Raw genomic sequence first — 22,968 nt, 5'->3', positions numbered from 1 at the left:
AAGCACCAGGTATATTTTATAATTAAGAAGGAAGCCCTTCTTGGGTGTCTTTGAAGTCCTAACCTCTGACCAGCCAGAGGAACCCTTTCTGGAGAAGCATCTGTGCGGGTCGCTCTGTGCAGAGGATTTGGAAGCAAACCAGCATTTAGAACGTGAGCTCCGGGAGGGCAGGGGGCTCTGTTTTGTTCACTGCAGTGTCCCCAGCACTCAGAAGAGTGGAGGACACACCACAGGGGTCATTAAATCTGGATGAACGAGTGAACTCTGTGCTAGCCCTTCTTTTTGGTACTCCATGGACATCTTTTTAACAATCCTGTGAATTGGATCCTGTTTTTCAAATCCTGTGAATTGGATCCTGTTTTTCAAATCCTTTGGCTGAAAAGATATACATGTGAGAAATACACACAGGTCTATTCTCAAACCCAAATCTGTCCAACTTTATAACGGCCACTGTTTCTCCAACTTGTTCCATCTACATAAGCCTATGATAGAAATTGGTACAGTTTTATTCTGGAAATACCAGTTTTCTTCCTCATCATTAATTGCATGTTGTATTTAAGGACCTGGGTTTGGGTTGTGTGGCATCCTATTTTGGAACTTTGAAGATACCTGAAGACAAAGTTCTAGATGAAGTTCAAAAATCTTACCCTAAAAAAAGTCCCTGTTTATTTAGTTACTCAGGGTTCCCTGAGCCAGCAGTCAGAAATCTCATCCTCCCTCCCATTCTACAACTTCCCCCAAATGACTCTGAACCCAATATATGTAATACTTAAGCCGTGAAGTCTTCAATTCTCTAAAAAGAAGAAGAAATTTGACTGTTGAACAGGGGATCTCAAAAGATCTTCTCCGAAACTCTGATTTTGAAGTCACTTTAAAGTGTGAAAAGAGGGCTTCCCTGGTGGCGCAGTGGTTAAGAACCCACCTGCCAATGCAGGGGACACGGGTTCGAGCCCTGGTCCGGGAAGATCCCACATGCTGCGGAGCAGCTAAGCCCGTGTGCCACAACTACTGAGCCTGTACTCTTGAGCCCACGAGCCACAACTACTGAGCCCGTGCACCACAACTACTGAGCCTGAACTCTAGAGCCCACAAGCCACAACTCCTGAGCCCGTGTGCCACAACTGCTGAAGCCTGCGCATCTAGAGCCCGTGCTCCACAACAAGAGACACCACCACAATGAGAAGCCCAGGCACAGTAACAAAGACCCAACACAACCAAAAATAAATAATAAATTAATTAATTAATTTTAAAAAATAAAATAAAATATGAAAAGAGATTTTTTTCCAACATCTGCCTTTCCCACCTTCTTTATTAAAATTTTTTGTTAGATAGTTGATACAAAAGTTATTTTATAAAATATGTGCAGGGCTTAAGGAACAGCAGTACAGTACCCATGTGTCCACCATCTCATGTGAGAAAGAGAACATGGCCTTACAAGCCCAGAGGGGCCCCTCCCACACCCAGCTTGGGAAAAGGGGCGACGCTGTTCTGAATCTAATGTTTATTCTCACGTGTTTTAAACTGTTTTTGCCACATAGCCTTGTACCCTTAAGCAATAAGTTAGTTTTGCATTTTTTGCTTCATTAAATCATACCTGTGTCTGTTATTTTATTTTTGCTGTTTTGTACACTTTAATATTCCTGAGTGTCATCCCTGGGGTGTGTAGCTGTATTTCATTGTCTTCACCGCTGTATAATCCTCCACTCCATGACTGACTGCTGCTGAGAACTTCTGGTGCACATGTGTAAGAAAGAGGGCAGTACTGCCTCAGCTTTTCTAGAAGGTGCTAAATGATGCCCAGAGTGGTGGTATACCACAGTTTTTGAGAGTATGCTACATTTTAAAGATTTCTTTAATATGTTTTCTCTTCCTGTTTATTTTCTATAGTTTTTCTACTGTAAAAAAAATCATATGCTAACTATAGAAAAGTTTTCAGAAAATGAAAAAAGGGAGAGAAAAAACATTGTTCATAATCCCACCAGCCAAAAACAGCTTCTGTTAATATTTTTATGTATTTTTCCAGGATTTTTTCCTTTGGTTGGTTGGTGGTTTACTGTTGTCTTATTGTTGATGTTGTAAACTAATGGTTAGCGTACATTTTACTTATATTTGGAATTTGCTTTTATTCATTTAATATCACTAAATTCTTTTTTCCATATTATATAATCCTAGTACACATAATGTTTAATGGCCAGATGTTCTACCAGAGCGATATAGCATAACTAAATTACTTTTTGCCTACATTTGAACAATTTATTTTGAGATCAAATTTTTTTATAATTTTTTTTTCCTGCATTCCAGGAGTATTTCTTTGGCAATATTCAACATTAAGTTGAATTGTAGTTATTTAATTCTGTGTTCTCAGATGTTCTCATCACTTACAACCAAGGCTTTTCATTCGTACTTCTCTTCCTGTGCCGTTCAAAATGTCTAAGGAGTCTTTTTCCATTTTTGGTCCTTCAAATTAAGTAGTTTAACAATAAGAAAGTAATTTGTAATGGATTTATTTTTACCCATGTGGGTTATTAGTTTGTTTATAATTTGAGCATTTAAGATTCCCCATCCTTAAGTTGTAGACATTGTTGGTAGGGATACAGTATGGCAGAACACTTATGCAGGAGTGTTTGGTCATATCTAGCAAAATTCTGTGTACGTTTATTTTGACCCAGAAGTCCCACTTCTATGCGTCTGTCCCAGAGCTACAGTGGCCAAAGTATGAAATGACTTGTGTACAAGGCTACTCATTGAAGCACTGTTTATAACTGCAAAAGAAGGAAACAATCCAAATGTCCATCACTAGGTGACTGATTGCATTATCTCACCTCCATGCACAGAGGAATACTATACAGCTATAAAAAGGAACAAGAAAGCTTTATAACTAGGGAGCTATCTCTAGGATATGGCCAGATGAAAAAAGCAAAAAGGACAAAGCATGTATGTAGTATGCTACATTTTGTATGTTCATAAATGAATATGAAGTAATAATATGTATTTTATACTTTCAAAAAGAAACAATGGAAAAAATAAATCATTAATAAAAATTGTTACATATAAGAGGGAATAGGGAGGAAGCAGACCCTCTCTGAACATGCTTTGTTTTGTAAGTTTGACTTGGAAGTAAATGTTTTATATAGTTTTCTATACTTAAAAGTTAAATTAAAAGAGCATATTTTACAAATCCGAACCAAATTTTTTTAAGGTCGTTCAACATATTTCTAAGTTAGTGGCAAAATCACATGAAGAATTATCTCAGATCACTTTGAGCCTGGTAGTTTCAGGGCACATCCTCAGAACAAAAATCCACAAAAATATTTCATTGTTATCAGTGGGTTTGTGTTTGTGAGAATGTTGGTATAGTAAGATAAAGCAAATAAGTTAATGTAGTTAGGAACAAAGATTTTAAGAATAAGAGAGAAGTAATAAGATCAAAGAAGCTAAGTGAACTCTGTAATCTTTAATTTGGAATTAACAGTGTGAACTCAGGATTTTTTTTTCTATAAAAACGTTTATTTCCGTGCCTATTGAAAAGGCCTAGAAGTAGTGATAACCAGCAGGCCTGAAGTCCTAGTGCCCAGATTCTGTTGGGAAAGTTAATGTTTTCCACTAAAAAGTGCCAGGACTCCCTGGGGAAATGGCAGATTCCAGTTCTGGGACAGGAAGTACAGAAGCTAAGCCTGGACTTCCTGTGCCTGAAAGTGGTGGCACTGTCAACGACTAGTGGGGTTGTGTCACTTCCCCACAGCTTGAAGGGGCTCCCGCCCGTCACAGGGGAGAGGGGGGTGCAGTTTGAGTATCAAAGACAAGAGTGACCATATCAAGTATCTAAACAAATGGTAATTAAAACTTTTTTGGTCACCTTTGGAAGTTGCTAGGGCACCAACTTGTTCTGAAATAAAAGGAATCAACCCCCTATTTTACCTGTTTTATATGGAGTGTATTTCAAGGAAACCATATTTTCTAAAAAATTCTTTATAGACGTCACATCTAATAAACACACGAAAAATGATGGAATTACAAAGTTGCCATTTTTGCTGCTCCCTTGACTTAATGAACCTCAACAGCAAACATCAGTGGCTGCTAAAACCTTTTGGTGACAGGTTCTCATTGAGATATTCCCCACCCCCATGAAGTATTTTTGCCAGCAAAAAATGAACCTGAGTCTCTTGGAGCCTTGGTCCTAAACACCAGTACAGGAAGTCGGGAAGATGGTAGAACATGTCAGCATCGGGGAAGATCACCACATCCATAATGCAGGAGATGCTACAGAAAAAAATGTCTCAGTTTCCACAAATAAATGACATGGGGGGAAAAGGAGGGGAAACTGTTAAAAATTAAGAAGTTTAAGAGAGAACAATCAAATGTAGTGTTCATTTTGTTGGTGTGATAATGACACTGTGGCTGTATTACAGTTTTTTTATCTTTTAGAGGCACACATGGAAATACTGTATTTATAGGCGAAATGATATGATTGGGGTTGGCTTTAAGGTTGCCCACGCCCCGGACCCTCCACATCCCCCAACAAGTGGGCAGGAGTAGATGAGGCCCCAGAAGAAAGGTGGTGATGGTTGAAGCTGGGTATTGTTGGGTACGTGGGAGTTCGTTGTGGGTTGCTACTCTCTCTACTTTGTGTTTCGTTGAAATTTCCGTAGTAAAAATTAGCAACAGTAATTCCCCATACAGGGAAGGAGTGGTAATCAGTACCTCAAAAATTGAATCCCTCTTATTGACTGTAGGATTCAGTGGGTCCTCTTGTCTACTGTGGTCCTCAAAGCTTGTCTAGGACGGCACTGGGAAGAGCTGAAGTGCAGGTCTTGGCTTTGTTAAATGTCATCGGCTGCCCCACTGCACCAGGTGCAGGTGTGTTAATAGGATGGCCCGTCCTAGTTGCTTATCTAGCACCATGGCCTAGAAGGGTCGATTCTCCTCTCTGCATGTGTCGTTGAGATTGCACCCAACTAAAAGAGATCTCGGTCTAAAGGGAGGAAATGCACCCCAAAAAGGCATTCACCCCAGAGTACTTCTGTAAACACAGGGCATATTTCATTCCAAAATTAGCCTTTCTGTTACTCTCCCCCCTAAAATGAAATACTTAGGTGTGACTCTAAAATAAATATGTACAAGCTCTATATGAGGAAAACTACAAAACTGGTGAAAAAAATTAAAGATGTAAATAAATGGAGGTATTCCACACGCATGGATAGGAGGACTCAACAGTATCAAGATGTCAGTTCTTCCCAACTATAGGAGCGATGCAACCCCAACTAAAATTCTAGCAAGTTATTTTGTGAATATCAGCAAACTCATTCTGAAGTTTATATGGAGAAAGCAGCGGACCCAGAACAGCCAACACAGTGGTGAAGAAGAGCAGGTTGGAGGACTGACACTTCCCAACTTCAAGACTTCACATAAAGCTGCAGACATCAAGACAGTATGGTGTTGGTGAAAAAAGAGACAGATAGATCAATGGAACGGAAGAGAGAGCCCAGAAATAGGCCCGCGTAAGTATAGTTGAACTGCTCTTTGACAAAGGAGCAAAGGTAATTTAATGGAGAAAGGATAATCTTTTCAACGAACGGTGCTGGAAAAATTACACATCCACAGGCGAAAAACAAATCTAGACACAGGTCTTAAACCCTTCATAAAAATTAACTCAAAATGGATTGTAGACCTAAATGTGAAATACAAGACTGTTAAACCCCTAAAAGATAACACAGAAGAAAATGTAGGTGACCTTGAACTTGGCGATGACTACTGAGATAACACCAGAAGCTCTATCCATAAAAGAAAAAATCGACAAGTTGGACTTCATTGATACATAGAAACTTCTCGGTGAAAGAGAGAGGATGAAAAGACAAGCCAGAGACGAGGAGGAAATCTAAAGCTCCACAAAACACGTCTGATGAGGGACTGATAATCCAGAATATACAAAGAACTCTCAAGACCCAACAATAAGAAAATCCAATTAAAAAACGGGCAAAAGATCTGAACAGACACCTCACCAAAGAAGGTACACAGATGGCAAATAATCATATGAAAAGATGCTCCACATCATATGTCACTAGGGAATTACAAATTAAAACAACAAGGTACTACTCCACGTCCACCAGAACGGCTGAAATCCAGAACACCAAATGCTGGTGAGTATGTGGAACGATAACTCATTGATTGCTGGTGGGAATGCAGAATGGTACAGCCACTTTGGAAGAGAGGTTGGCAGTTTCTTACAAAACTAAATCTAATATGATCTAGCAGTTGTGCTCCTTGGTATTTACCCAAATGAACTGAAAACTTCTGTCTACCCAAAAACCTGCACACGGATATTTGTCACAGTTTTATTTATAATTGCCAAAACTTGGAAGCAACCAACAAGTCCTTCAGTAGGTGGTGAACAGATAAATAAACTGGTCCATCCAGACAGTGGTATTGTTCAGTGCTAAAAAGAAGTGAGCTATCAAGCCATGAGAAGATACGGAGAAACCTAAAGTACACATTACTAAGTGAAAGAAATCAATCCGAAAAGACCAAATATTGTGTGATTCCAACTCTCTGACATTCTGGAAAAGGCAAAACTATGGAGACAGTAAAAAGATCCGTGGTTTCCAGGGGTTGGAGGAATGGGTGAAAAGGTGGAACACAGAATTTCTAGGGAAGTGAAAATACTATGTATGATACTCTAATGATGGATACACGTGATCACACATTTGCCGACACCCATAGACTGTACAACATCAAGAGTGAACCCCAGTGTAAACTGAACTGGAGTTAGTAATAACGTATCAATACCGATTCATCACAGCACCACACTGATGCTGGGTGTTAATGCAGGAGAAATGGGGTTGGGGGGGGACCGAACGGCAACTTCCTGCACTTCTGCTCAATTTTCTCTAACCCTAAGACTACTCCATAAAATAAAGTGTATTACTTTTTTACATTAAAACATAAAAAAGAGATTAACCTTTTAGACATCAGGAAAGTACCTTGAATTTAGGTCAGACAGTCTTAAAAGATCTTGTTCTTTGATTTTAGGAGAGTTTAGACAGGTTTACCTTTTGTTGAGATAGCATTTCCTCTCTACAGATATTTTAGTTTACTGGGAATTTACTGTTGGTTGAAGCTGCTGTTCTGAGTGGTTCAAATTGAACTAGGAAACCAACTTTCAGAATTGCACCCCAGGTTGTGTTGATTTCACTTTCATCATATGCTATCTCCGACCAATTAGTAGGAGTTTTGAGATCAAAGCATAGGTAAGATCTTGAGTTGAGGAAGGGTGTTTTCTCGGGGTCTCCATTCATGACACCAGATAATAAAGGCTCCTCTGTCCTCTGGCAGCGGCGGGACTCATGCACACGTTCAACGCCCACGCGGCCACTGACATCACGGGCTTCGGGATCCTGGGCCACGCGCAGAACCTGGCCAAGCAGCAGAGGAATGAGGTGTCCTTTGTGATTCACAACCTCCCAGTCCTGGCCAAGATGGCAGCCGTGAGCAAGGCCTGCGGGAACATGTTTGGCCTCATGCACGGGACCTGCCCAGAGACATCAGGTACCAGGGCCCCAGGCTGGGTTGAGGGTTAAGCAGGGAGGCCAGTGGGACGTCCCCGAGGAGGAGGAAACCAGGTCCAGGAGCTGGACACCCCCCAACCCCATATGAGGTTTTGGCTGCAAGGCTTCTCAGCCCCCTGCAGCGTCTCCCTGCCTGTGATGCCGTCCTGCCTGTGATGAGCAGTGTCATTTTCAGTCCAGTGTTTGTGTGTTTGGTGATGGGATGGGAGGGAGGGAGGGAGGGCGGATATGGGGAAAATAGGTCATCATTCAGTTTCCATTGACAACTCAGCATTTTAAATAATCCATGTATCCATAGGTTACATTGAAGAGGCTGTATTTGCAAAAAAAAGTCTAAAATTGCTGTTTTGAGATGAAATAGTATACTATGTCTCCAAAGTACCATTTTTTTTTGGTCCCGTTTTTTTTTTTCCTCTTTACCTGGATCTCTGTTTCATCTTTTCAGTTCCCCCGCCCCCTTCTTTTCTCCCCCTAGTTTCTTTTACTTATTTTATTTTTTCTATAACTCAGTAGTTTCCCTACCCTGGTAAAACAATTGAATCATCTGGGCATTAAGAAAAATACCCATGCCTAGACCGGACCCCTAGGAAACCTAATTAAGTCAGTCTGAGGTGGGCCTGGTCATGAGAAATTCTGACGCCCAGAGGCCAAGACCACAAAGCCCCACCCACGCACAAGCCCTGTAAGGGGGCCTGGGGTCTCTGGTGGGCCTCTCATGGCAGTAGAGAGGACCCTGCCACTTCCTGGCCTCGAAAGAGATATGAAATCCATTTCCTAGAAATAACCTCCAGGAGGGCAACTGAACTGCTAGTAGAACGGCTCCTGCCGCCTGGAGGGCATGGAATCAGTTGGAATAAACTGACGAATATTCCCAACTAATGCAACCTGTCTCTATTCAAATATGAGAAGTTTTCCCTTTTTTGTAAAAGTGTAGTATATATTTTTTCCTGATTTGTGTTTCTTCTACTTACAAATGTATGAAATATTCTGGCCTAGCTACTCAAGTACCAATGAAGATTTCTTTTCATATAGCTTATATTTTTTCTATTTTGAAGATAATGACAGAACCAGTGACAGAACCCAGATACTTTGAGGCACGCACACTTTCTTCCTGACCTTAATTTTTAAATTTAAAAAATATATATATATACCAAAAGCCTTTTTTTGTAAAATGAGGACTCCATGTAGAGAGTCAAATAGAAAAGGAAAAGTTCTCTTTTGTCTTTAAATAATCCTTTCAGCGCAGCCTGGAAAAGATAGCCTCCACGTATATTACTGAGCCTCAAACACCTCACTCCTACCTCCACAGCGTCAGACGATTCACAGGTGGGGCATTTTCATGATTTAAAGTTTGTTGTGTGTGTTCTGAAATACAGTAGGAGCTGACCAAGGAGCTGCTTAATGACTCCGCAGAGTAGTCTGTGGAAGAGGTGAAGGCAGTGCAGCCGGCTTCTTGGTAGAATGTAGCTCAGTGCAGACGTTTTCTAGAGAGATAGTGGCAGGGAGACTGCAGACACAGCATCACAGTTAATGGTAATCCTTTTTTCTTTTTTTTCCCTTTGCCAGGAGGCCTTCTAATCTGTTTACCGCGCGAGCAAGCAGCTCGGTTCTGTGCAGAGATAAAGTCCCCCAAATACGGTGAAGGCCACCAAGCATGGATTATTGGGATCGTGGAGAAGGGTAACCGCACGGCCAGGATCATAGACAAACCCCGGATCATCGAGGTCGCGCCGCAGGTGGCCACCCAGAATGTGAACCCCACACCTGGTGCCACCTCTTAATCTAGGCCGAGGCAGCTGTGTGGTTTTGTTTTTAAATAGCTCTATTTCCTTTATCATCATTTCAATTAAAGACTATAAACAACAATGAAAAAATCTCATTGTGTCTACACATCTGGTGACCTTAGGTCGATTTGTGAGTGGATGCAATTAATCAAATAAAATCCATTGCCTTTTTTTCCCGTTACATTAACTGAAGATGCACCTGATCTTGAGGCAGCTTCTGAGTTGAGAATTATATTGTTATCCAATACTGTTGATTCATTTTGAATCTTTAGACACTTATCTCTTGCCGAGTAGGCTCTTTTTAAAGGTGCTTTCACGTAGCACGGACATTACCCATCGTAGTGTCAAATAGCAGTTTGTGTCTTTTCATTTTGTGTATATTTATCAGTATCAGTCTGATCCTTTTTGAAGTGTCTGGAATGGTATTCTGGAAAGACAGAATTGGTGAGTGAGTGACAAAATGGTACCCCAGTAGCGAGAGGGTTGCGTGAGTCCTTTGAGTCTTCTAATTCCAGAGCATCTCTTTGACCCAAGAGTGCATTCAGTTAAACCAGGCGAGTGCTTAACTCTGCATGGGAAGCACTTTGAAGACAAAAAAGAAATGTTACTTCTTTGTTTTGTAGCCTTCCTAATACTTACAGTAATATCATTAACTGTTTTCTTTATCAATAGCAAAAAAAGGACACTTTCTGCAATGTAATTAGATGTTCGATAGCGCAGCAAGGAATTGCCCTCCGAAAGGGGGTTCGTGTATAATACTCATTTACAAGTCAACATATAATTAGCTACACAAATAATTTTTAAATATAATCAAAAATAAAGACTGTTCTGTGGATAGTAGTGTTTAATACATTTTATATTTTGTATGGTGATTTCAGGCCTTTTGATTTCTTAAAATCAGCGGCTATTTAGCCTGATCCTTAGCATTACTTTGTCCTTTGCGCCAGTACTTTTCCGTGCACGCTTCCTGTGATCTGTGTGGAAACGCGTATCGCCAGCTGTGCAGCTCGGACTTCGACTTGTTATTCAAATAAATATTTAATTTTTTTTATTGCTCTTGTATAATCAGATGCCCCTTTTAGTATTATTTTAGAAGCATCGGGAGGGTTTTGGCTAAAATACAGTTTATTGGGGGAAAACTAGATTTTAGTTTTATAAAACTTTTAAGTCTTTCACGGGACCTATATTTTCTTGAGGTAAATTTTGTAGTTCTAGAACAAATAGGCAATCTAAAAAGGTGTTTATCGGTGTTAACTTAAAAACAGAGGCTTCCTTATACTTTCACCTATGGAATGAGTAGGAGGGGGCTCCTGTCCTCAAGCACAAGTGCACTGATTCCTCACGTGTCTGCGCTGGAAGCTTCTGAGCGCTTCCTGCCTGCAGGCGCCGAAGCCGAGAGAACAGCCAGACTTCTTGCCAAAGGAAACCACCACCTGGGAGACGAAGCCCTGGAAGAGGCTCCACCCTGGACGCGTCCTTCTTCAGGGGCCAAAGCGCAGCCTCTTCGCACGTGTTACTGGAACTCAAGCCATAAGTTCGGTGCGCGGGACCGAGGGGCTGCCGCAGAACTGAAATTAATTGGACGTTTTATAGGAATTGAAACCCATGTTGGTCCTCAAAAGCTACAAGCAGGTGGTCTGCAAAATAAAATGTGTTGGAAACCTGAGTAAGAGAAACCTACTGTTGAGCTTTTTTTTTCTTTCTTTCTTTCTTTAAATACAGGCGTGACGGCTAAATCTGAACTACTTTCAATGTTGACCATGTCTTGAATGCTGATGGTTTCCTTGGTGGCAGGTCTGCTGAGAGGAAGTGAGCCAATTGAATGATGCACTTGAGGAAATCATCTTCGTGAAGATTCACGTTTATAAAGAGAAAATGCTGGGTACTTAGAAGTCCATGTAATCGAGGAGGAAGAACTGGGCTTTAAAGGGGTGTTTCTTAGAGAGCGAGTCCACATCACACCTGCATCAGAATCACCTGGGGATGCTTGTCCCAGTCAAACTGTTGGGCCCACCGCAGGCCAGCAGCATCAGAATTCGGGGGGGTGGGACTAGGGAAGCCCGCTTAAGTGAGCGCCCTGCGTGGCTAGGCACACTCGTTGCAGAGGCACCGAGGGAGGGAGAGACCTTGCTTTTACCACACGCTTTTCTGGGAATTTTCAAGTCTTGACCATTCTGTTTATTGACATCTGGGTCCAACAAAACAAACAAACAAAAAAACCCCAAGTTATCTTGCACGTTCTTTGAAGAATCAAGTGATTGTCACTGAGTATTTGAGTTCTTGGCAAAATCTGTGGAGGCTATTTTAAAATTCGGTGGACAGTTAATAAATAGGCAATTATTTGACTTTCTGGTAGCACTTTAAAACTTCACACTGAGGCGTGTTCATCTTGGTATAGAGATTTATTGCCTTTCAACCCTATGATGTTTTGGCATCCAAAAATACAGTTTGTTAGAATGCACAGCATTCTGTAGGACAGCCTACAGAGCCTGGACCCTGAGGAGCTCAGTAATTCCTTTAGGAAACAGGAGTCATTTGCCAGTGAATATCAAAGCTGGGCCTGTTAATTGCACAGGCTGTGTTGAAGGATTTATTGTGATTCAGTCCAGGAAAAGAAACAAGTACTGTGTTAAGCGATATGTACTTTGGGGCTCAGTATTTTTAAATAACTTAGTATATTGTAGTTTCCAAATCCTGCATGCCTTATTATGAATAAATGCAAGTGTTTCAAAATCATTCTGATTGTAGATGTATAAGCCAGCAGTTTCCAGCCTGAATTTAGCATTGCCCTTGAAAGAGTTAATCTGAATTCTAAATTTTACAGTGTTATTCTGTAAAGAAAGACCAGAATAGCTATACTATTCTTAATTTTTAGAAGTAATAAAGCAAGCATAGATGTTGATGCTTCAGATACTTAACTGTCACGTGTGCACGTGTGTGTGTGTGTGTAAGTGTGTATATATCTCCCTGAGCTGCTCATTTCCACACCAACTCACCCTTTTCCTCTAGATTAGGTAATGGCTGCGTAGACAATATAATTTACTTTGAACGGTAATTTGTACCTTTTCTCATTAAAGATCCACAGTGAACCATGCAATTATTAAACGTGCCAGGGTCCACCAGGAAAACCCACAAAGCCCTGGTCTTAAAAGTGGAGCATTAGAATATCATTTTGCCTCTGGTTTTGTCTCCGTGTCTTGAAAGACTGGGAGTCGGTGGATTGTTTCGCCTTCATCCAGTGAAACAATCGGTAAGATGGGGAGTTCACAGGTGTCTAGACACGTTCAAGAATTGCCGGAGGGACTTCCCTGGCGGTCCAGTGGATAAGACTCTGTGCTCCTAATGCAGAGGGCCCGGGTTCGATCCCTAGTCAGGGAACTAGATCCCACATGCTGCAACTAAAGATCCCACACGCTGCAACTAAAGATCCCTCATGCTGCAACGAAGACCCGGCATGGCCTAAATAAATAAATATTAAAAAAAAAAAATCGCTGGAATCCAAGTCTGCAATCAATGCCAGTTGCTTTGGGTTAGCAAACACTGGGGGAATAGGGTTCCTGTGGTTCACAGTCCTTGAATATCTGAACTCTGAGAATGCAGTTGATGTTTTCAGTGGTTTCTGACGGTCCTTCCAGTACTGTTGCCTCTGGAGGGGGTCTGTGCTTGGGAGGACTGCATATCCAAAACCCATCGAAGCTTCGTGTGAGGAAACAGAAGACCCACGAGAGTGCTGATCTGGTGGCGGAGGTCAGCGTGCTGTCTCCTCTCTGCATTTCAGGGACGTCAGCCTGCTCACACTGAAGTTTAGGGAGACCGATGAAACGTTACGTTGGTCATTACCAATGATCAAGTCCTATATCTTGCCTGGTTCTTAAAGCACAGCCGTATAAAACTGGTGTCTGAAACACAGCCCTGCTTTGGTCCATTTTGAAAAAATGAAGAAAATGGTAAGAGCTGAGCATTGCTGTTTTGTTTCTTTTTTATAAAAAGGCAGATTTTATTTCTAGTACATTAATAAATAATACAAAGGAATCAGAAGACAGCCAACCTGGACAATTTTAAAAGTTAAAGGGACTTCCCTGGTGGTCCAGTGGGTAAGACTCCACGCTTCCACTGCAGGGGACACGGGCTTGATCCCTGGTCAGGGAACTAAGATCCCTCAAGCCGTGCAGCACGGCCAAAAAAAAAAAAGGTAAAAAAGTTTAAAATTAAAAAAAAAAAAGTTATAGAAGTAAGTGGCCATGGCCACCTTATGCCACTGAAATCGGTCTAGTAAGTCTACCTACATTAAGAAGTTTTGGGGTGTTGCTTCAAGTCCAGGGAACATTTATTTATTTTCCCCTTTTTATTTTGAAAAAAATTAAACATGGAAAAGAAGAAATAGTAGAATGGACACCCCTAGAAATGTTAAGTTGTTGATATTTTACCACACTTCTTTCTCTCCATGTATAACACAAGCAGGCACACATTCATACATATATACATACACAGTCTGGTTTGGTTGTGACCAAGCCACTCACATAGGTAGACTGCAGACCTGGTGACACTGTAAGTGGCAGGTGAGGGACGTCACACTGTCCTAGCAGGTACTTTCCTCGGCTAAGCAGACTGCCTTGCCTCTGGCCATGGTGTTTTCATGGCAGTTTTTATATTTTAAGGGAAGAATGAAAGAATTTCCAGAGTCTGAAATAATGGAGGTGAACAAAACTAAGAGAAATGCCAAACGAGTAATGGAGCTTTTAAAAAATTGGCATATATTAGATACATTGTTGTGCAACATGTTTCTTTTCACTTAATATACCCTGGACCTAATTTCTTATCATGTTTAATGCCAGAACTATCCCCGTTCACTTCAACCCTCAGGTAGTATCCCCTGGTATGGCTGTAGGATACTCAGGCATTGAAACAGAAATATCGAAGATGTTTCTAATTGTCTCCAGTTCACTCACCTTCAGTTTTGTTGAACACTAATCCTTGAAATGTTGAAAACCTAAATGTTCACTCCTGTTCGAGGCGACAAGTGTTGGCTCAAACACAGTACTTAAGTTCCGTTCCGGGAGCACGTTCGTAAGTCCAATTTGTTCATAAGTCCGACAAAGTTAGCCTCGGTACCCAACTAACACAATCAGCTATATAGTACTGTACTGTAATAGGTTTAGAATACTTCTCACACAAATAATACATAAAAAAACACACAAAAAATAAAGAAAATATTTTTAATCTTACAGTACAGTCCCTTGAAAAGCCCAGCAGTACAGTACAACAGCTGGCGTCCAGGGGCTGGCATCATCGAGTGAGCCGGCAAGAAGTTACTGACTGGAGGAGGGGGAGGAGGTGGGAGATTGTAGAGCCGAAGGATCGTCAGCGGTAGGAGACGGACGGCAAGCTGCAATTTCACGTACGTCTGACGTTGATGGCACAGGTTCTGGTTCCTTGCTGGATTCAAGTCTACCTACCCTCTTGAAAAACGATCCAGTGATGTCTGGGTAGTAGCTCTTTTTTTCTCATCAGAGATGACACGGTAGCACTGGATTGCATTCTGAATGGCTGCTGCAACCTTCGTCTGCCAGTCTACGTTCGGGTCCCGTGCCTCAGAAACTAACAGTGCCTCCTCAAACAAAGAAAATCCCCTTGCCGTCTCCTCATCGTGAATCTCTTCAGTTTTTCAGTTTACTTCTTCCTCTCGTCTCTCTTCGTCCTTTCTCTGGAGGCAGATTCCATCAGATCTTCATTAGTAAGCTCGTGTTGCACAGCAAGGAGTTCAATGAGACTGTCCTCTCACAGATCTAGCTTGAAATAAAGATACTGTACTACTGTACTCTATACAGTACTGTAGAGTAAAGTGCACAAAAGCACAACCACTTGTAGAGGATGCACTCACGTGACAGTGTACACCAGACACGTGAACTAACTTACGTGATTGGACATGTAAACGCCGTTCTCATCTGGGAAAGTTTAACACTTGAAGGTTCGTACGTAGGGCACTTACTGAAAATCAGTTAACAAGCGCTGCTTACGTGGCCCTGCCAAGTGGGGCCGGCCGGGAGGAAGATTTCTTCACCACTCACTGCTGAGCCCTGGGCACCTGGCAAGCCTGGGCCTACGGGTGCCCTGTGGTATAGTCTGCTTTTCTGACGTGCAAGGATAAACCAGCAGGTTATAAGCGGTATTTTAAAGAAACATCCAATCCCCAAATACTTGAATTGTAAAAGAGCAGAGAAATCCTGGTCTTGACACATCTTCTAAGGATCTTTCCCTCCCCTGGTTTATAGTGTTTCCCTCTGACCCACCAGTTCCCAGGGTCTCTGGTACCAACTTCTCTCCCTGTCCCCTGTCCCCTCTGGCTGCATGTACTCCCCGTGGAGAAATGCCTTGTATAGATCCTGAAGCCCCTGCCAGGTACTTACTATCTTCCTCTTTAACTAGACTGTGAACTCTGTGCTAACATAAATGCTTGCCCGCATCCCTCTCTATTTTTCCCTGTACTTTGTGGACAGCCCTGCACAAATTCGGTACCCAAGAAGTGTGTGAAGTTGTGCTCGTTGATTTATCTTCATTTCATGTTGGACACTTTACCCTAGTCCTCTTGACATTTTTCAATCCAAACAATTCCATAAAGTGATAATTTCATCCTTTCATTTTCTGCTGAATTTGTACATATATAGCCTTTAGTTTCTAGTTCCTCCCAAAAGATTAAAAACCTCTCTGCACCACACATTGTCTCAATTCTGCAGACTTGTTTGAATTATGGCTGACATCAGAAATGGGCTTGGAGAAAATAAACTTGCATTTCTTTGTCCGGAAATGATTTATAGGAGGTTTGTATTATAACTTCAACACACAGCTTAATTATATTTGTGCCCTTAGAAATATCTTTATGCTGTTTTTCTTAAATTATTTTCATAAGAGAAGACCATGATCTTTATGGGACAGATGCAGAAATTGTTAAGTCACAGCTAAAGGAATGGAAATGAGTGCTCTGTGTGTGTCTGTGTGTGTGTGTAATTTTTTTTTTTCTTGTTTCCTTCCTCCCTACCCTACCTTCGCCACAAAAATGCCAGAAATCAGTGGTTCTCAATGGGATGGGAGTGAGGGTAGTGATATGTCAAAGTCACCTGGAGAGATTCTTCCTTGGGTTTAGGGCTCACCCAGGATAAGCTCATGGCTAGATCCTTAACTTAATCACATCTGTGTGGACAAAAAATGTCACCTTCCATATCAGGAAACAAAGGATGTTGTGGCCATCATCCAGCAGCCACTGCAGCCGCCCCAGACTGTGCACCCTGAGGGGATTCAGGGTGGAGAAAACACGGGATACCAGCCTTAGATAGTTAAGGTGCACATCAGAGGAATGATTTCAAGGAGCCCAGACTCTTGCATCTTCCCATACAAAAGAAAAGTGCTGAATTCATTAACTTGAGACAGCTCGTTGTTTTTCTTTAACTAATGGTAGTCTTTTGACGTTCCAACTACCTGGGTTTTGTTTTGTTTTTGTTTTTGTTTTCTTTTGGCAAAACTTCTCTATATCCTGGCTCCTCCTTTACAGTCGCTCAGACCTATCTGAGAGGCTGTCTCTCTCCTGGGCTTATGCCCTCAGCAAGTCTGCCGAATAAAACATAATTCTCCTATGCATTTTCTTTTCAATCGACATCTGCAAAGACCCTTTTTCCAAACAAGGTCACAATTACCCTTTCCAGGGGTTAGGACATGGACATATCTTCTGGAGGGGCCTCCGTTGTGAGGGAAGATCAGAAATTCCGTTCTGAGACATCTGTTAGAAATCCTAGTGACGACGTGAAGTAGGCAGTTGGATACACAGGGTTTGGAATTTATTGGAGAGTCCAGACCAGAGATATAAATTTAGGGATCACCATTTTACAGAAGGAACTTAACATCCTGAGGCCGGAGATTACCGAGGGAACTAGAGTTTACAGAAAAGAGATGTCAAAGTGTTAAGGAACCATTGACCGAAACCACCCACCTGGGCCAGGCACAATGATAACCGCTGGCCTGAGCTGTCTCACATGACGAGGTCCCGATAAAGAACATGGTGCTGCCACTGAAAACTAACCGGGAGAATTCGGGAGGGGCCACAAGGAGGGAGGAGATCCCAGCCCATAGTATATCTTGTAAAACTAACCCAGAAGCATTCGGGAGGCGCCACAAGGAGGGAGGAGACCCCAGCCCATAGTATGTCTTGTAAAACTAACCCAGAAGCATTCGGGTGGGGAAAAAGGAGGAGGGGGGAGACAATATGTCCTGCTAACCTCCCAGAAACCGTCGCGCTGGAATCCATCTGGGCTGAGAGCTGCGCGAGCCACCAGGAAGGACCCTGAGTCAGACTACGGGGTTAAGCAAGATGACTGGCCAGAGACAACCGGGAAACTAACCCCATCACCATAAAACCCGAGACTGTGAGCCACATGGCAGAGCAGTTCTCCTGGGTTCCCTCACCCTGCTGCTCTCCGCCCGGGCGCCCCTTCCCAATAAAGTCTCTTGCTTTGTCAGCACGTGTGTCTCCTTGGACAGTTCATTTCCAAGCATTAGACAAGGGCCCACTCTTGGGCCCTGAAAGGGGTCCCCCTTGCTGCAACAAAAGGACTGAATTGGGAGCCCAGGGAATGAGGAAGAACCAGCAAAGGAGGCTGAGAAGGAGCAGGAAGTGAAGTCACTTCAGTGTTTCACTGGGTCCAAAGCTGCTCAGGCATCCAGTAAGTCTCGAAATGAGAATTGACCATTGGATGCTCAACGAGCTCGTGATTACTGGTGAACTTGACAAGAGCAGTTTCGGTGAAATGATGAGGCTAAAAGATTGACTGGCTTCCAAAGAAAGATGAGAAAAATTGGAGACAGTGAATTTAAACAATTTTCTCAAGCTTTGCTGCAAAAAGATAGAGAAATGTGAGTGACAGCTGGAAGGAGAGGTGAGGCCAACCGGGAGCTTTTATAAAATAAGGGGGAGAAGAGCATGTTGTATGCTGATGGGGGAAGGACCCAACAAGATGGAGAAGGAGAGGAGGAGAAACATCAAGACAAGGGATGCACAAGGGGAGGGCTAGCTTCTGCTGGGAGCACTGAACAGTCCTTCAGCAGCAGAGCTGCAGGTAGATAGCAAGTGTGCTGGCTTCTGGTTTGGTTTTTTTTGGCTTGAGGGATCCTCAGTTCCCCGACCAGGGATTGAACCCCCGGCCACAGCAGTGAAAGCCCGGAATCCTAGGCCACCAAGGAACTCCTTAAGTGCACTTTAAAACTCGCTTACTCAGCCCTAAAAAAGAACTAAATAATGCCATTTGCAGCAGCATGGATGGAGACTTTAGAGATCATCATACTGAGTGAAGTAAGTCAGACAGAGAAAGACAAATATCATATGATATCACTCATATGTGGAACCTAATTTTAAAAAATGATGCAAATGAACTTATTTTCAAAACAGAAACAGACTTACAGATATTGAAAACAAGCTTCCGGTTACCAAGGGAGAGGGATAAATCAGGAACTTGAGATTAACATATATACTCTACTGTATATAAGATAGATAACCAACAAGGACCTACTGTATAGCACAGGGAACTCTACTCAATATTCTGTGATAACCTATATGAGAAAAGAATCTGAAAAAGAATGAATATATGTATATGTATAACTGAATCACTTTGTTGTACACCTGAAACTAACACAACATTGTAAATCAACTATACTCCAATAAAAAAAAAAAAAAAAAAAACTCGCTACTAAATAACGTGGCCTATAGTCATATCTATTTTTCTCAAAAGGAAATGGTATTTTTCAATCTGGAATTGATTACATTTTCTCATTCATATAATGAAATTTTCTTAGTGTGCACAACACTTGAACAATTTAATCCAAGGTTTTCCTAGGTCCTAATTTTTCTTAGCTGCTCAAATATATGGCTATTATCTAAAAAATCATTTCCTTTAACATCTTACACATTGGGAAAAACTATTCCTTAGATGATTTTGAAAACTTCTATGTTTCAACATTTGTCTTCAAGATTACTTTCAATATTTGGGTAAACCAAGTACATTGCTTGAAGGGGGGAAAATAAATATTTTATTTAATAAGAAATGAATAAATATCAAATGCTGAAGAAGAAATTATCACTCCTGTGATAATGTTCACATTCCATTAATGTTTTGTTTCAATGGTTGTAAACTATTTTTATTTTAATAACACAATTACTAAAGATGCCTACATAGAGAATTTCCAAATAATCCAAATTACTATTTTTTTTTTTTTTTTGGCCGTGGTGCACAGCTTGTGGGATCTCAGTTCCCCGACCAGGGATTGAATGTAGGCCACGGCAGTGAAAGCGCCAAGTCCTAACCACTAGATCACCAGGGAATGCCCCCAAATCGCTATTTTAAAAAACTAGTAACATTAAAGATAAAACAAAACAAAACAAAAAGCCAGTAACATTTACCTCTTTACCTAAAGGACAATTTATTGTTTTAATTCCCAATGGAATCTTAAATGGAAAATTTAAACCCAGCATTCCCTCTAATTTTAAAAAGGCAGATAACAACTGGAAGTACTCAGGGATTTCCTCATCTCTTCTAACAGTCATAAACTTATACACATCCATTGTGTAAATGGCTGATGGTAGAGAGGGCAGGGATTTTCACACACTTGTAAAATGAGGATATTTTAAGGTAACATTAAAAATACAGGTGTAGATAACTTCATTTCATTCCGATTTCTCATTGGTCAGGAAAGCCAAGGTTTCTCGCAAGGCCTGTGAGGATAAATGTCTTAATCTTTAAATAATTCGGGCATAAAATCTAAATAGACATTTCCCCAAAGAAAACATACAGATGGCCAACGTGCACATGAAAAGATGTTCGTCACCACTAATTATTAGAGAAATGCAAATCAAAACTACAATCACCTCACACCACTCAGAACAGCCATCGTCAAAAAGTCTACAAATAATAAATGCTGGAGAGGGTGTGGAGAAAAGGGAACCCTCCTGCACTGTTGGTGGGAATGTAAATTGGTGCAGCCACTATGGAAAACAGTATGGAGTTTCCTTAAAAAACTAAAAATAGAGTTGCCATATGATCCAGCAATCCCACTCCTGGGTATATATCCAGAGAAAACCGTAATTCAGAAAGATACTTGTATCCCATTGTTCATAGCAGCACTATTTACAATAGCCAAGACATGAAAGCAACCTAAATGTCCATCAACGGATGAATGGATAAAGAAGATATGGTATATATATATATACAATGGACTATTACTCAGCCATAAAAAAAGAAGGAAATAATGCCATTTGCAGCACATGGATGGACCTAGAGATTATCATACTAAGTCAGACAGAGAAAAACAAATATATGAGATCACATGTGGAATCTAAAATATGATACAAATGAACTTATCTACAAAACAGAAAGAGTCAGACATAGAAAACAACCTTATGGTTACTAAAGGGGGAGAGGGGATAAATTAGGAGTATGAGATTAACAGATAGACACTACTATATATAAAATAGACAGACAACAAGGACCTACTGTAGAGCAAAAGGAACTATACTCAAAATCTTGTAATAACTTATAATGGAAAAGACTCTGAAAAAGACTATATATACATATATGCATGTATAACTGAATCACTTTGCTGTACACCTGAAACTAACACAATATTGTAAATCAACTACAGTTCAATAAAAAAAAAAATTTCAGGTAGAGGTGGACTGAATTGACATATTTACTTTTTTTTCCTCCTCCCAGCAGTCTCCACTTTTCACCACGCGAGGGCAGTAACGAGATACCTATTTGACCATTCCCGTTCCGTCAGGGGTTTTTCTCAGAAAGATGCAGATTCTCTTTCCTGTACCTATCAAAGGCCAGATACTTCGTTTCAAACTATGATAAACACAAGCGTATCTCCTGAAAACCCTTAGAGATCCAGTCGACAAGTTCAGGGTCAGGTTCCAGCCACGGGATGAGAAGTTTAAGGGGAATGAGGTTAAGAGCTAATAAGGGAAGGCCCAGGGCCCTCCTGTTAAGTAAAAGAATCTGGGAGTGTGGGTAAGGAGGAATCATGGAAAAAGAATAAAGAACCCAGAGGTGGAAGCCCAAAGACAGTCCTTTCTCCTTTCTGCCTTGGAGAAAACAGGCAGCAGCTTACAGTAATTCTGAGTTCTGCTTCTCTCCTTGACTACGGCAGTTTCACCACGTTATATAAAGGCATCATTAAGAAATCAAAACATGTTTACGAGGTGAGACGTTCTGAAAGTAACTCTTTAAGATAAAGAAACAATTAAAAAATGAGAGAAAGAAAACCCAAGGACATTCTTAGCCAGCCATCTGTAGATACTAGATGGAAAAGAGATCTTATGGAAAGAATTTCTAGTTCTTACAGCCACTATGGAAAACACTATAAAGGTACCTCAAAAAATTAAAAATAGTACTACCATATGATCGAGCAATCCCAGTTCTAGGTATTTATGCGAATGAACTGAAATCAGGATCTCAAAGAGATACATACACCCCCATGTTCACTGCAGCATTATTACAATAGCCAAGATATGGAAACAACCTAAGTGTCCATCAATGGATGAATGGGTAAAGATGACAGGGTATATACATACAATGGAATGTTATTCAGCCTTAATAGAGAAGAAAATCCTGCCATTTGCGACAACATGGATAAACCTTGAGAGCATAATGCTAAGTGAAATAAGCTAATCACAGAAGGACAAATACTACATGATACTACTTGTATGTGGAATCTAAAGGAGTCAACCTCAAAAAAAAAAAAAAAAAAAGTCAACCTCATAGAAGCACAGAGGAGAATGATGGTTACCAGGGCATGGGAGGAAGACATGGAGAGGTGGGTCCAAAGTTTCAGTTATGCAAGATAAAACAGTTCTGGAGATCTGCAATACAGCATAGTGCCTGTAGCTAAAAATGCTTCATCCTATACTTAACATTTGCTAAGAGGGTAGATCTTATGCTGTGTTCTTACCACACACATACACACACACACACACACACAAATGAGATAAACAGTGTGGGAGGAAACTGAGAGGCAATGGATGTTTATGTCCTTGATGGTGGTGATGGTTTCACGCACTCATCCCCAAACTCATCCCATTGGGGAAAAAAAAAAAAAAATTCTAGTTCTTTACTAAATTTAAAATTAGGGAATTCCCTGGCAGTCCAGTAGTTAGGGCCCCCGCGCTTCCATTGCAGGGGGCACGGGTTCCATCCCTGGTCGGGGAACTAATATCCCGCATGCTGCGTGGCCCGCCAAAAAAATAAAAATAGAAAAATAAAAAATAATGTTATACTAGACCGTGGTTTAGACATTTCATAGAATCATTTATTTCCTACACTTTTTTAAAATGACCAAACTGTTTCTAATATTTCGGACTGGATTCCCACTAAATTAAAGGTCTCTTTTGGAAAGCACATGTTACTTCCAGGGCTGAACATTTGAATTTTTATTCCTTCAGCAGTTTAGTGGAAGGATCAGTCATACAGCATAAAATAAGTGGAAACTATGCCATTAAGCATGAGTTATGTTCTGGCTGGATTTCTTCCTGGGCGATCTTACCCTAGTGACTGAGCCCTTGGGGACTAGCTTCCTGCTCTGTG

General features: G+C 41.2%; 2 protein-coding genes across 10 annotated transcripts in view; one reads left to right on the top strand and one right to left on the bottom strand.

The window, feature by feature from the left end:
• The window catches only part of SEPHS1 (selenophosphate synthetase 1), a 40,188-nt gene extending 17,535 nt beyond the window's left edge, over positions 1-22,653 (top strand). For 8 of the 9 annotated variants that reach the window (XM_082452914.1, XM_082452916.1, XM_082452918.1 and 5 more), the window contains 2 exons: positions 7,330-7,542; positions 9,129-10,397. In XM_082452914.1, the coding sequence (XP_082309040.1) occupies positions 7,330-7,542; positions 9,129-9,343 (428 nt within the window). In that variant the 3' untranslated portion in view covers positions 9,344-10,397. Of the gene's footprint in view, positions 1-7,329; positions 7,543-9,128; positions 10,398-11,068 lie in introns of those variants that run through there. The other variant, XM_082452919.1, reaches the window with a different exon arrangement.
• The window catches only part of MCM10 (minichromosome maintenance 10 replication initiation factor), a 130,253-nt gene that overhangs the window by 1,315 nt on the left and 105,970 nt on the right, over positions 1-22,968 (bottom strand). The gene's annotated exons all lie outside the window — the stretch shown is intronic.

The sequence above is a fragment of the Balaenoptera physalus genome (genome assembly GCF_965194825.1).
Source record: "Balaenoptera physalus genome assembly, chromosome: 2".
Taxonomy (NCBI): domain Eukaryota; kingdom Metazoa; phylum Chordata; class Mammalia; order Artiodactyla; family Balaenopteridae; genus Balaenoptera; species Balaenoptera physalus.
This window is presented reverse-complemented; position numbering and strand designations above follow the sequence as displayed.